Source organism: Oncorhynchus gorbuscha, linkage group LG13, assembly GCF_021184085.1.
Source record: "Oncorhynchus gorbuscha isolate QuinsamMale2020 ecotype Even-year linkage group LG13, OgorEven_v1.0, whole genome shotgun sequence".
Classification (NCBI taxonomy): domain Eukaryota; kingdom Metazoa; phylum Chordata; class Actinopteri; order Salmoniformes; family Salmonidae; genus Oncorhynchus; species Oncorhynchus gorbuscha.
This window is the reverse complement of record NC_060185.1, coordinates 49,565,140-49,577,639: the sequence shown is the minus strand read 5'-3', so window position 1 is coordinate 49,577,639 and position 12,500 is coordinate 49,565,140. Positions and strand designations below refer to the sequence as shown.

At 43.4% G+C, this 12,500-nt stretch overlaps 1 protein-coding gene and 1 long non-coding RNA gene across 3 annotated transcripts; one reads left to right on the top strand and one right to left on the bottom strand.

Moving 5' to 3' along the window:
* Positions 1-993: 993 nt before the first annotated feature.
* LOC123993076 lies at positions 994-4,079 on the bottom strand. The gene is made up of 2 exons (XR_006831358.1): positions 3,790-4,079; positions 994-1,762 (listed from the first exon to the last, which is right to left on the bottom strand). It is a non-coding gene; the product is annotated as an uncharacterized LOC123993076 (long non-coding RNA).
* Positions 3,483-11,792, top strand: LOC123993075 (transcription factor RelB-like). 2 transcript variants are annotated; one of them, XM_046294839.1, is made up of 11 exons: positions 3,483-4,352; positions 4,896-4,907; positions 5,135-5,322; positions 6,964-7,296; positions 8,007-8,173; positions 8,376-8,467; positions 8,603-8,734; positions 8,922-9,026; positions 9,366-9,581; positions 9,686-9,757; positions 9,952-11,792. In XM_046294839.1, exons 1-11 carry the CDS (start codon positions 4,319-4,321, stop codon positions 10,437-10,439), a joined length of 1,839 nt encoding a protein of 612 aa, XP_046150795.1. In that variant the 5' UTR covers positions 3,483-4,318; the 3' UTR covers positions 10,440-11,792. The 2 variants fall into 2 exon arrangements, with proteins under 2 accessions (XP_046150795.1, XP_046150796.1); XM_046294840.1 differs by lacking the exons at positions 3,483-4,352; positions 4,896-4,907; positions 5,135-5,322 and adding an exon at positions 6,189-6,465.
* Positions 11,793-12,500: the final 708 nt, after the last annotated feature.

Here is a 12,500-nt window from a genome sequence, read left to right as displayed (position 1 = left end):
TGACATCATTTTCTATAATTTTCCAAGCTGTTTAAAGGCACAGTCAATTTAGTGTTCCAGTGTGTCTGACCCACCGGAATTGTGATACAGTGAATTATGAGTGAAATAATCTGTCTATAAACAATTGTTGGAAAAATTACTTGTCATGCACAAAGTAGATGTCCTGACAGAATTGCCAAAACTATAGTTTGTTAACAAGAACTTTGTGTAGTGGTTGAAAAATGAGTTTTAATGACTCCAACCTAAGTGTATGTAAACTTCCAACTTCAACTGTATGTTCCAATTTATTGTGCAGTGGATTATAAAAATAACTATGCCTATGGATGTGTAGCCAACTAGCCGATCTGTGTATGGACCCAAACATTTGGTATACATATTAGTTTAGAACCTAGCTATGATCCTCAGCTATCATAGCCAGTTGTATCAACTTCAAAACACTCTAAATGACATTAATGAAGCCTATGGATTGAGTAGAATATAATATTTTTTTGTACCAAGGATGCAAGTCGTATATACATGTAGTTATTACCAAGCATGAGATCCCCACATTGTAGCCTGTACATTTAATATGTTCACTGATCATGTACTCTGCCTTGGCAAATAAAGGTGCAGTTCAGGAATGAATGTCTTTTGGATCATTATCCAGTCATATCCAATACCAAGAGTATTAAATTCCAGTCTTTGAATGACACTGTGTCTGCATGTATGTATTACAATTATACACTTCAACAGTGTTTACCAATCTAGGTCCTGGGGCATCAATGGTTACACATTGTAACTAATAGACTAGAAACAGGATTTAACTAGTTAAATGCTGATTTGTAATTCATATATAATTCATACAGAAATATAATTTAAGAAACAGTACACTACACTTCCTATGCATCATGTAAATACTCTAAAACCGGTTCATCTCGATATCTAATGCCCTTCATCTGCATTGATCTGATGAACACAGGATAGGTGTAGTATTTCATCAAATGAGAGACTTAATTTCAACCAGTAGAGAATGTGACACTTTATTGAAAGAAGTTCATTATCCAAGTGTTGGATAAATACATGCATAAATATATTTGTAATATTATAAATGCAAGTTCAATCTGTACTTCAATGTACATCTGTTGTACATTATAAAACAGAGGAAGAAAGAGGTGGTGAGAGGTGTTAAAGACAAAGGGAAAGAGGTAAGAACATAGGAGGAGGGAAGGCAGCATATGATTGATGAATCATTGATACCCAAATATTCTCTCAGTTCATCACAATTTCATAACCTTCGGGCCGACTAGAGACACTTATCTTAAGAGCGGATGAGGTGGCGATGATGGGACTGGGAGTTGGCATCCTCTCTCACATCAAAACATATCTGCAGACAAGAGAGATAGCATGTTTAAGCCTTGTTTTTATTTTTTATACTAACATTGTTAGTCCTCATAATCATCAGATTAAATGCAAAACTGACCTTGGATCATTAACTCTGGGACAACTACATCTGTATTTCAATGTAAAACATCTCTTTAATAATACTTCTTGTTGACCTGACCAAGTGCCCTCTATGTAGCCAGTTCAGATGCGGGAGGTGTTCACCGATACAGCTGATATAACCTAGAGGATTTAGGGAGAAGAGGAGAGAGGGATGAAGTGAATGAGAGAGACTATTTATTGAGAAAATAAGGTAGTTAACGTGACAGTCTTCAACAGGAATCTGTGTGTGTGGCCTCACCTGGTGTCCACACCACACTAAGTGGCTGCAGAGTACTTTATGCTGAAACACATGAACGGAAACACAAGAACAAACAATATAGCGTAGTAATAGAAATAATTGAGTGTCTTATTATTCTCCATAGTTGGCACTCTTGCCTATTCTTTGAAGGTGGAAGGAGCCACAGTTATACACCTGAGCCTGCTTACTGCACAACACAATCCATCAATCAGATTGATACATGAGTGTGTAGTTGTGGGTTATAGGGTGTCTAATTGTTCTACATTTTTTCAATATGGGTGATTTAAAATAGCCTGTTTTGTTTTTGTACAAACATCACACTCTTACCTAAACAGCACCCTCACCTGAGAAGTAGAAATCAAAGGGAGAGAAACTGGGAATTGAATAACTGCAGTTGACATAGCTAAGTAAATGGAAGAATACTCTTATTGCAATGTGAATGGCTCTTAAAAGAGCCTTTGGTTGTGCATAGTGTAGTCTATGGTGTTGCCAGGGAACAGCACCCTCTTCGAAAGAAGTAGGAGGTGAATATCTCCTGTACACAGATTGCCTCTTGCTGTGTTGTTGAACCCCATCCTTAAAACATCCTGCAGAGCAACAGACTTTTCCTCTGGCACACTGTAATGAATTTCCTCCTCTTCTTCCGAAGAGGAGAGGCGAAACGGATCAGAGGACCAATGCGCGGCGTGGTAAGTGTCCATGGTTCTTTTTAATACGTTAAGGTACACATGAACAACTGACTACAAAAAAAAACAATAAATGTGAAAACTCAAAACAGTCCTATCTGGTGCAATCACAGAGACAGAAACAATCACCCACAAACACACAGTGAAACCCAGGCTACCTAAGTATGATTCTCAATCAGAGACAACTAATGACACCTGCCTCTGATTGAGAACCATACTAGGCTGAAACATAGAAATACCCAAAACATAGAAAAACAAACATAGACTGCCCACCCAACTCACGCCCTGACCATACTAACTAAATACAAAAACACAGGAAATAAAGGTCAGAACGTGACACACACGGTGTCGAGCTGCAGATCCCCTCCTGGTCCTTGTGTCTATCCTCATGAAGTTATGCAGGACACAGGTAGCCTTCACACACCTGAATTGCTCCTTCACACACCTGAATTGCTCCTTCACACACTTGAATTGCTCCTTCACACACTTGAATTCCTCCAGCAGGCAGTCCCAGATGGCCCTAGTCACCCAACCTTGCTGTGCCCTACACATCAACTGTAGGCAATCGTTTTGAAGGAATCTGCAGTTACAAGGTATCTGTAGGAATATGGACTTTTACATCACCAGGTCATTGTGGATTACTAAAGTATAATAAATAAAGTATAATATCCCTGATAACAAATCATGATAAAATTGGATTGAAAGATGCATGGGCACACATATATGCATGTGTAGCATATAACATTAACAGGATCATATCAAGGATAGCATCACAAACGAATACATTAATACCATTTGAAGCTTGATGATGAGTTGATCATTTGAATCAGCTGTGCAGTGCTAAGACAAAAACGTGCACTGCTTTGAGTCCCCAGGACTGAGAACCACTGCTCTTCATTTGGGACCTCGTCATATGTAGACAGGCTTTCATAGCACTCTTTACCCGAGGACAGAAAACCTCACAAGAAACAAACGTCATTGTAGTCAAATTACACCACACTGAATATTATGTTGCTATTATATCCATCCTCACTTCTAGGGACAGGAACTACACAAAAGTACATGTCCTATTCAGAATAGCCTAACGTTACTTTCACTGACAGTTGGGGCTGCTATCCTTTCACCGTCATCCATGGCTGTTAGCTAGCTACCTACGAATGCATTTTGATTTTTTTTTTTTTTTACAGCGATAAATACATCAAGATAGCTAACTAATATGACGTTAGGTAGATGGTGATATTTCATTCACTTAGCTAGCTATCTATACAGTACGTGAAGATGGCTAGGTAGCTAACCGACTGGCTAGCTCATTTGAGTTAGCCTGCACTGTAGCAAATGAGCTAATAATACATAGTTATTTTCGAAATGTATTTACTTACTTACTTGAATAGGTTCTCCCAGCCATGTGGACGATTGGAAACAGGGCAGCACAGTTTGTTTGTCACCGGAGCGTTTTAGAGGATATTACTATTGAACTATCTACCCCTTTAGTAGCAGCCATATGTCAAAGCTTAAAACAGGTTTTTAGAAATGTTTGCAAATGTATTAGATAAAAACAATAATCCCACTCGAGACATTGCACTGGCGGCTATTGTGCTACAGTAGTTTGCTAAATATAGGTGATGGAGTGAGCCGTTATTTGACGTTTGTACATGGCTACAGCCAGCACAACACTGCCGCTAGGGGGTTTCCCCAACTGGTGATGTAAGGGGATTTCCACCCAGACGTCGTATGCTTCTTAAAAACGAAAGGCCAATTGAAGCATATCCGAGAGCGATTTTTTGATCGCTGTCTCCTACGGTTGCCACGCAATGATCGGTCTGGGGAAATAGGACAGACTTGTGTTTGTGTCTGGGTTTTTTAAACTACTCGAACAAACTTTCCACCTCCAGGACAAACATCGTAACGTGCCATGAGAAACATGAGTGTTCAAAATGGCACTTCAAGTAAGTGACTTTTCTTTTACGTAAACTAAATCGGAGTTATGCATCTACGGTGTCTGGTGTGTGTTGTCCCACGACATTCACATTGGCATGGACAGTAGTATAATTTTCATACGTATTTTATACAGATATACAGAATAGTGTAAAGGAAACGCATTGTCATGGGTCTGTGTCAAAAAGGGGACTGACTGCAGGGGCCCAGACAAGTGAACCTACTGTTTAAACGGTACACTGCCATGCTATTCAATTGGCAGTTTGTGTTGTCATTCTGTCTTCCCAAGCGTGACTGACAGTTGAGTAGAGGGGCCAACACCCACTTCTGAGATATCGCACTAGTCTTGGGCACTAGTCTTAGGCTACCTGTTAAACATATACTATTACAATGTAATACATATTACCTGTTATTACATATGACTTACCTGTTATACTATTACAGTCATTGTCATACATGTAGTTAGTCTGGCCTGTTACACCTATAGTATAACATTGTCACAAAGTAATTATTCATGAGTTAACTCACTTTTCTTCTCCTGCTTTGTACACCAGCAATCGACTTGGGTGAGTAGGCTATTTATTATTAATGTACAGTTTGAAATACTTTAAAAAAAATGTTTTATATCTAGTAGGCCTATAGTCTACATACATAGGGCCTCTTTGGCCTATGCATCATGCTCGTGGTTTAATGTAGCTGGTACTGCACACATACAGACATAGATCACACTCAGATGACCTACACACCAGCTCCCTTTGCAGGCTTCTCATCCCACTCCCTCTACTCTTTTTAGACATCATTCAGGAGGTGATCTCTGCAGACCGGGAGTTTCCCTGTCATGTCCAGTCTGGTTTCTGCCTCCCTGGACCTCCTCATCCCCCCGTAGACTCTGACCTCCAGGCCCAGAACCACAGGGTCATGTCCAGGCAGACACCCTCCTCAACGCCCCCAGTACTGGTGCCAAGGGGCACGACCTCCAGGGTGAGTACCAAGCCTTTCGGGATCTAATGCAAAAATATATTCAGCCACTCTTGAAGGAAAATATGTACAATAAATTGTCGTTTTTGTTAGGCCATTGATTCATAGAGTTCAATAGGTAAAACCGAGAGGTCGACTTGTAGTGGTTAGTTAGTGATTTGATTTGTTTCTGCAGCCTCTCAGGTACTCTTTATGGTCGCATCAGTTCACACTATTAATGTTTGGTATCTCAGTTTGTTGTAATAGCTGGGAGATAAAGTCAAGAAAACAGCTAATGGGTTGATCTGAAGTATAGTCTTATCAGGGATGTGTGCTATCGCTTTTTACAAGGCAGACAGACACACCTCGGGGCTAAGTGAAACTCGACTACTGACAGTTTCTATGGATAAGGAATGTGCACAACGGCACATAGCGTGGTGCCTCGATTCACTGGTGCTTGAAGTCTAAGGTGTCATTGAGCACCTTGTTGTTATGCCTTGGGTTGCTGTTCTCAAATAGTCTGGAACTCACAGTGAGACAATTGTGGTCTGTGTGTGTCTGTGTGTTAAAGTGGTGCCTTGGAATAGACTGTTAGCTGAGTTGACACACCCCCGTCAGCATGTTGTTTCCTCTCGTGGGGGAGGTGGCAGAAAAGGAGAGAAAGAGTGTCATCTGATTCCAACTTTCGTTTTTGAATTCCCTTCCTTCCGGGGGCCAACCCTTTCAGGGTGGAAGTTCACATTCTGAGGCTTTTCTGCTTTTCTAATTGGTCGATCTGCTGTAGATTATGTCAACTTCCTGTTTCCTGAGCATGCTGCTCCTGGCTCGATTGGCTCGATCCAAGCTGCTTTTGTGTAGAGGCTCTAAGGCATGCCCATAATATCACTCTTACACACACACACACACACACACAAACCGCCTGTAGACGCTACTTTGAAGTGGAGCACATTGATCTCACACACACCTCTTTTTGTTCATACAGCCTTATCCACTTCTGGTGGTTTGTTTAGACAGACTTGAGTTGTTGGACGGCTTGTAATAACAAAGAGTTTAAGGCGATCCCTTAAGTCGGTCAGTTTGTTTTTCTTTGTTCCGGTTTGTTTTTGGCGAATCGCTTTTCCTGTTGCTGGTCTCTAGGGATACTTGAAACGGGCTGTTAATTTGAAGGTATGTGGTTGAACTTGGAGAGTTGAGGGCAAAGTGTGTGTGAGAGAGATTGCTTCTGTCTATAATGAACACAGGCCATTTTTCTATTGATATAAGTATACCACTTTGACGTATAAGAGAAACCAGGAGAAATGGGCAGACCGAGAGAGAGCAAGAGAGAGGGAGGCATGAAGGATGAAAAACTTCCGTCGCCTGAGAGGACGGAAGTATAGAGGGGTTTACCAAAAACGGAAGAGATGCTCTCTAGTTTAACGGTTGAGAGGGGGGCATGGCAACAGAATGTGTCAAATGAGGACATAGAAAGTGGTGTACTGAGAGGGAGTATGTAGATAAACGATAACAATGCAGGTTATCTTTGAAAACGCCCTCAACCGTTTTATTCTCAGTACCGTCATGATGATGTTTTTGGATACAAAGTTAACTGTTTGTTGTCGGGCTGTGTTCTTTACATGAATTTTTAAACATGGCCTTTTGTCTTTAAATTATGTCTCTCCGCAGGCACCCTGCTTCTTCCCTCAGCCCCAGCACCCCTCTAGCACCAGAGATATGGCAGCACCTCACCCCACTCGTGGGGTCTCTCATTCGGGCTCAAACCGACGAGGACGGGGATCCTCTGGTTCAGGGACTTCCAGGGGGCCAGCGGGTCCCTCTCGACAGGCCCAGACAGACACTGATCTGCTGGAGCAGATCCTGGAGAGGCCCACCCTGGCTGTGGTGGAGCAGCCCAAGGAGAGAGGCATGAGGTTCCGCTATGAGTGTGAGGGCCGCTCGGCCGGGAGCATCCTAGGGGCCTCCAGTGGGGACTCCAACAAGACCCTGCCTGCTATAGAGGTACCCAATAGATTCATATTGTATTTGGCTGTATTTTAATTTACAACAACTTAGCAGTTGCAGTTAACACCTTTACTCTTGTGATAAGTTACATCTTCGTGACCACTCAGTCAGAACCTTGCTATAACGTCTTATTAGAATAGAACCTAGTCCTTATATTTGTTTACTGCAAATTGTGTTCCCAATGTCATCCCTAACATGCACTGGATGTGTTTGTCTGTGTGGGAAGTGGAAGGGTTAACGGAATGTACCACCTATCCCAGAATTCCCCCCTTGTTGGTTTGGCTGCCCTCAACACGTAGAGCCTTTCAAGTGTAAGGATCAGGGGCAGAGGTAGAGGGATTGATTGTAACTGAAATAGAAAGTACCCCACAAATCCACATCTTTGTCTGATTAAACACTGTTGATCCCCACCCACATACTACAATTCAGACCGCGGCTCTCTAAGATTAACACTATCAGACAAGTTCGAAGTTTGACGCTTGACATTTGAAAGGGAGAGGCACTGAATCAGTTTTGGTTGTTCACCTTACATTTACTCAGTTTTAATCATGCTCTCACTTGTGTCGGAGGAAGAAAGAAGGTTTGGTTGATGCATATCTCGCTTTGATTGATGCATACAGTATCTCTCTCCTCCTCCTCTTTCTTTGTCCCTCTCCCCATTTCTTTCTCTTCTTCACACTCTTCCCCCTTTCTCCTCCCTCTTTCAGCTCCAGGGTCCCATTCAGAACATAAAAAAAGTGATGGTCACTGTTTCCCTGGTGACCAAAGACTACCCGTACCGCCCACACCCCCACTGCCTTGTGGGTAAAGACTGTGCGGATGGTACCGGAATCTGTGTCGTCTGCTTTAACCCCCACAGCAACCGACGTCACAGGTACCCCTCTCTTTCTCTCCTCTATTCATCGCTCTCTTTTCTTAAGTTTCTCCCTTTGTCCACCAGAGGCCCATATCCCCCTCCTTTCTCATTCCTCCTTCACCGTGTTTGGGGTGCTTTGCTAGGAGAGTGCACTGGGTTAGTGTAAACATGTCTGTTTTTAATGGTTGGTAACCAACCATGTTTTGTGTGCATCTTGCAGTTTCGCTAACCTGGGCATCCAGTGTGTCAGGCGGAAGGAGCTGGATGCCTCTCTAGAGAAGAGACGGAATCAGAAGATCGACCCCTTTAAAAGTGAGTAGAGCCCTGACATTAAGCACATCGCAAGCACACGCAGAATGTATCCAATTACACACATCCAATATTATTGTACAATAAAGTTGTATTGTCATTAGCAGTAGGGTAATATCCTCTCCTCTGTCCTCCCAGCGGGCCACTCTAAAAGTATCGAGGACATGGACATGAACGTGGTGCGGCTGTGTTTCCAGTGTGAGCTGGAGTGGGTGGATGGAAAGAGGGACTTTCTGAACCCCATAGTGTCCAACCCCGTCTATGACAAGAGTAAGATCCCCTCCCAAACATCCTCCTGACACTGACACAACCACCTACACATGACTGCCTTTACATGGTCCTCTAACGTGATGCGACACAGCACTGTAAGACCACAGCTATGTAAATGTACTTCCTGAACGATCCAGCAGATGTTCAGTGTGCGTGTGTGTGTGTGTGTGTGTGTGCGTGTTCACAGAGGCGACCACCACATCTGAGTTGAAGATCAACCGTCTGAACATTGTTAAAGGGCCATGCACCGGCAAGACTGAGATCTACATGCTCTGCGACAAAGTCCAGAAAGGTGAGATGCAGCCAGACTCACAAGTTGTAATATACAATGGGGAAGTAAACTCCTGTTAAAACAACTAAATGGAAGTGACACATGACGTGTGATGACACCTCTCAGGAAATACACTGTTGAAGTCAAACAGCTTGGAGAATGATACAAGCTGATTGTGTGTGTGTGTGTGTGTGTGTGTGTGTGTGTGTGTGTGTGTGTGTGTGTGTGTGTGTGTGTGTGTGTGTGTGTGTGTGTGTGTGTGTGTGTGTGTGTGTGTGTGTGTGTGTGTGTGTGTGTGTGTGTGTGTGTGTGTGTGTGTGTGTGTGTGTGTGCGTGCGTGCGTGCGTGTTGCCCGCTCAGACGACATAGAGATCATCTTCAAGAGGGGGTCTTGGGAGGCCAAGGCGGAGTTTGCCCAGACGGACGTCCACCGGCAGATCGCTATCGTGTTCAAGACCCCGTCCTACCGGGAACAGGACGTGGGGGAGGAAGTGGAAGTAAAAGTCTTCCTGCGTCGTCTCTCTGACCACATGGACAGTGACCCCGTCACGTTTACCTACCAGCCCAACAACACAGGTTGATACAACTTATGATGTTATATATGATATCATAAATGCTGTGTTATAACATGTTAGGTGATTTATTTTTCCTCTTCTTTTCTGTTTTGATGCCGTGTTCAGATCCCTATGAGGTGAAGCGGAAGAGAAAGATAAAGACGGACATCAGCTTCACAGAGAGATCCTGTGTGGCAGGTGAGGATTGGCCTCGGCTCTCTCTCTCTCTTTCCAGCTTCAATTTCTGCGACCTATTTCAGGACAGAAAGTAAAAGGGAAAGTGAAAGAGAGAACAATGAAGGCTGCTTACACAGCAGCCTCACAAAAACAAATGACTGCACAGCTGAGTGCCAGTAAGGTGTTCTAACACAAGTCCTTTCTACCGCCCACAGCTCAGAATGTGGCTGCAGCAGAATCGCAGCCACTCGAGCCATTCACCTTCACCCCAGCAGATAACTGGCTGGTCCCAGAGGAGTTGCATCCTCCTACCCAGTCTGGGGCCTCCACCATGGGGGAGATCCACTACAGTGACACCCAGGAGGACAGCTTCTTGAACGAGTGCATAAGCCCAGAGGACATCAGTGTTCTCTCTCTACTTCTGGAGCCTCTGTTCCATGACCCTGCCCTCCTTGGCTTTGGCCAGGGGGTCAACTCCCTCTTTGTCCCAGGTGGCATGGACATGAACTTTAACCCCAACCAGTGTGAGTCTGGGCAGGACTTGGGCTACTATAACGACCAGCAGTTCAATCAGCTAGTCAATGAGAATCAGGCCTCTCTGATGCAGCCCTTCCCACTGTCACTCCCCGGCTCTGCCCCTCAGGGTCAGTGTGATAACGAGGGGTGTGATTTGGTCCAGGTGAAGACAGAGGGGGACCTATGAGAGCAAAACATACCCCCTTAAGACTGAATGTGGTAACCCCTGAACTTTAAGTTTTTTTGTTGTTGTGTTGCTCCTCAAACTAGAAGTTTAGGGTGTGTAGGGACCTAACTCTGTACCCTGTGAGAGTCCTCTCACCCAAACATAGTACAGTATGAGAGTTTGGACACACACGGTAATAGCAGTAGCTGAGGCACCTTGTACCCTAATGGTGTGGTTACCCCTTTCCCCCAAAGGCCTTGCTGGACGAGGCTATAATCCAGACCCCTGTCTCTCCTTCCCACACACGACCACTACCAGACCCTAAAAGAATACATTTCAAAAAGTCTGTCTTCACCATGCTGCTAACGTTAGCCTAAGGCTAATAGCCGTGATCAGCACAGCACTCACAGATGACATGTAGCTTTAGCATGTAGCTTTAGCGCCTCCGGGGGGACCAGAGTGATACTGGTGGAGGCGAGTTGCCCTTCCAATAGGCTAGCCATGGATGTTAAAAATGGTTCCTACCTACCCATTGTCAATACTACCTGTGGTGATTAGGGGACCATCCAGTACTCTGACCAAATACAAAATGGACACTTAAACTCAACTCTTGTCTGCCTTGTCAGTTTTCCTTGTCAGGCTCCGTCTGTGTATATATTGTGGTTGAGGCAGACTTCGACAAGAACCTGCAGGAAATCCCTGAATTGAGGATTCAACTAAAGGAAAGCATAACTAAGGGCTCGTTTCAATCCATATCGCGGATGTTCAGCGCTATAGCGTGATTGAACATGAAAGGTAATTTCCAATTGAGCCGACATATGCACCGTTTACCATGAATGCAGTCTCTGCGAATGTGCCATCATTGCCTTTAAATGTATATTGTGCTGTAGCGAGGATCTTCAGCACGACAGATTGAATCGAGCCCTAAGCATTTAACTGTCGGTGCAAGACAACCTGAAAACCACCTCTCTGTGGAGAAATTGTTAAGTAAAAGGGACCATCTATCAAAGGCTGTTTATTTTTCACTTTCCATATGTGATATATTCTTTATTGTGTAGTCAGTCATTGTCTGTTATCTGTCGTTCTTTGAACGTTGACATCAGTTTTAACCTCTGGCTCACCTGTTGACTCTGTTCATTGTAATAACCAATATTCATGTACAGTAGAAACGACCATAGTCCAATGCGCTGTCCTTCCTAGTGTCTACCTCTGTCGTGTTGCTGTAAGTCCTATTCAGTTAAACATGTTCAGTGTATGTTCAGATTCTTAACAGATCCACAGCTTCTTTGTATACTGTATGCCAGACTCCTCCCTTCACACTAGCGTTTTGATTGTTGTCATTAGTATTTCAAAAATAAAATGATTGCAAGTCGTCATCTTAAACTCTGGTCACTTCAAATGCGTTTTATTGTTGTTTGTATAGGCTATTTCATATTTAATATAATTGACATGGTAGGTTTTTACTAAATGTAAAAAGCAAACTGTCCAATATCAGAAAGGAGAGTGAATAAGAGAGGGGACTGAATGAAAGACACAACGGCTGTGGGAGAACGAGTGTGTCCCCTCCTGGATCCATTGTTGTTTTCAGGCTCGGCTGCTTTTAATGCAATCCTATTTTTAGCAGCCAGCTTTTCTTGCCCGGTCAGTCCATCCCCCTCACATTCCTAATGCCTCACTCACATTTACTCCAAAAACAACGTGACTTCCCCTAAACTCACCCACACAACCTGCCCAGTCGTGTACATGGGACCTGACTTGACTGTTGTGACTTGACAATTATTGTAATACACAGAAATATATTATTTGAATTGTATGTAACTGGGTGTTTTACCCAATGAAAAAGCAGAAATGCTCTTATGTTAGCTCATCAGTTTCTTGGGAAGCGCTTTGATGAGGCGCTTCACTGAGTCAACAATGACTCATTCTCCCATACAGCTTGTGTGTTGTACCGCTGAAACTTGTTCTCGTTTATTTTGAAGCATTTTGAAGCATTTCTATTTGGATGTATTTATTAAACCGTAATAGTTTAATCCCCCATGTTCCGTTTTTTGCTGAGTCAGAGGGCCATTATGGGAAGTTCTA

Excerpts from the sequence above, each read along its gene's own strand:
- LOC123993075 (XM_046294839.1), top strand. The coding sequence starts at position 4,319 with ATGAGAAACATGAGTGTTCAAAATGGCACTTCAA. Across the intron at positions 5,323-6,963 it reads CAAGGGGCACGACCTCCAGG|GCACCCTGCTTCTTCCCTCA; the intron begins GTGAGTACCAAG and ends GTCTCTCCGCAG. Across the intron at positions 9,582-9,685 it reads CTACCAGCCCAACAACACAG|ATCCCTATGAGGTGAAGCGG; the intron begins GTTGATACAACT and ends TGCCGTGTTCAG.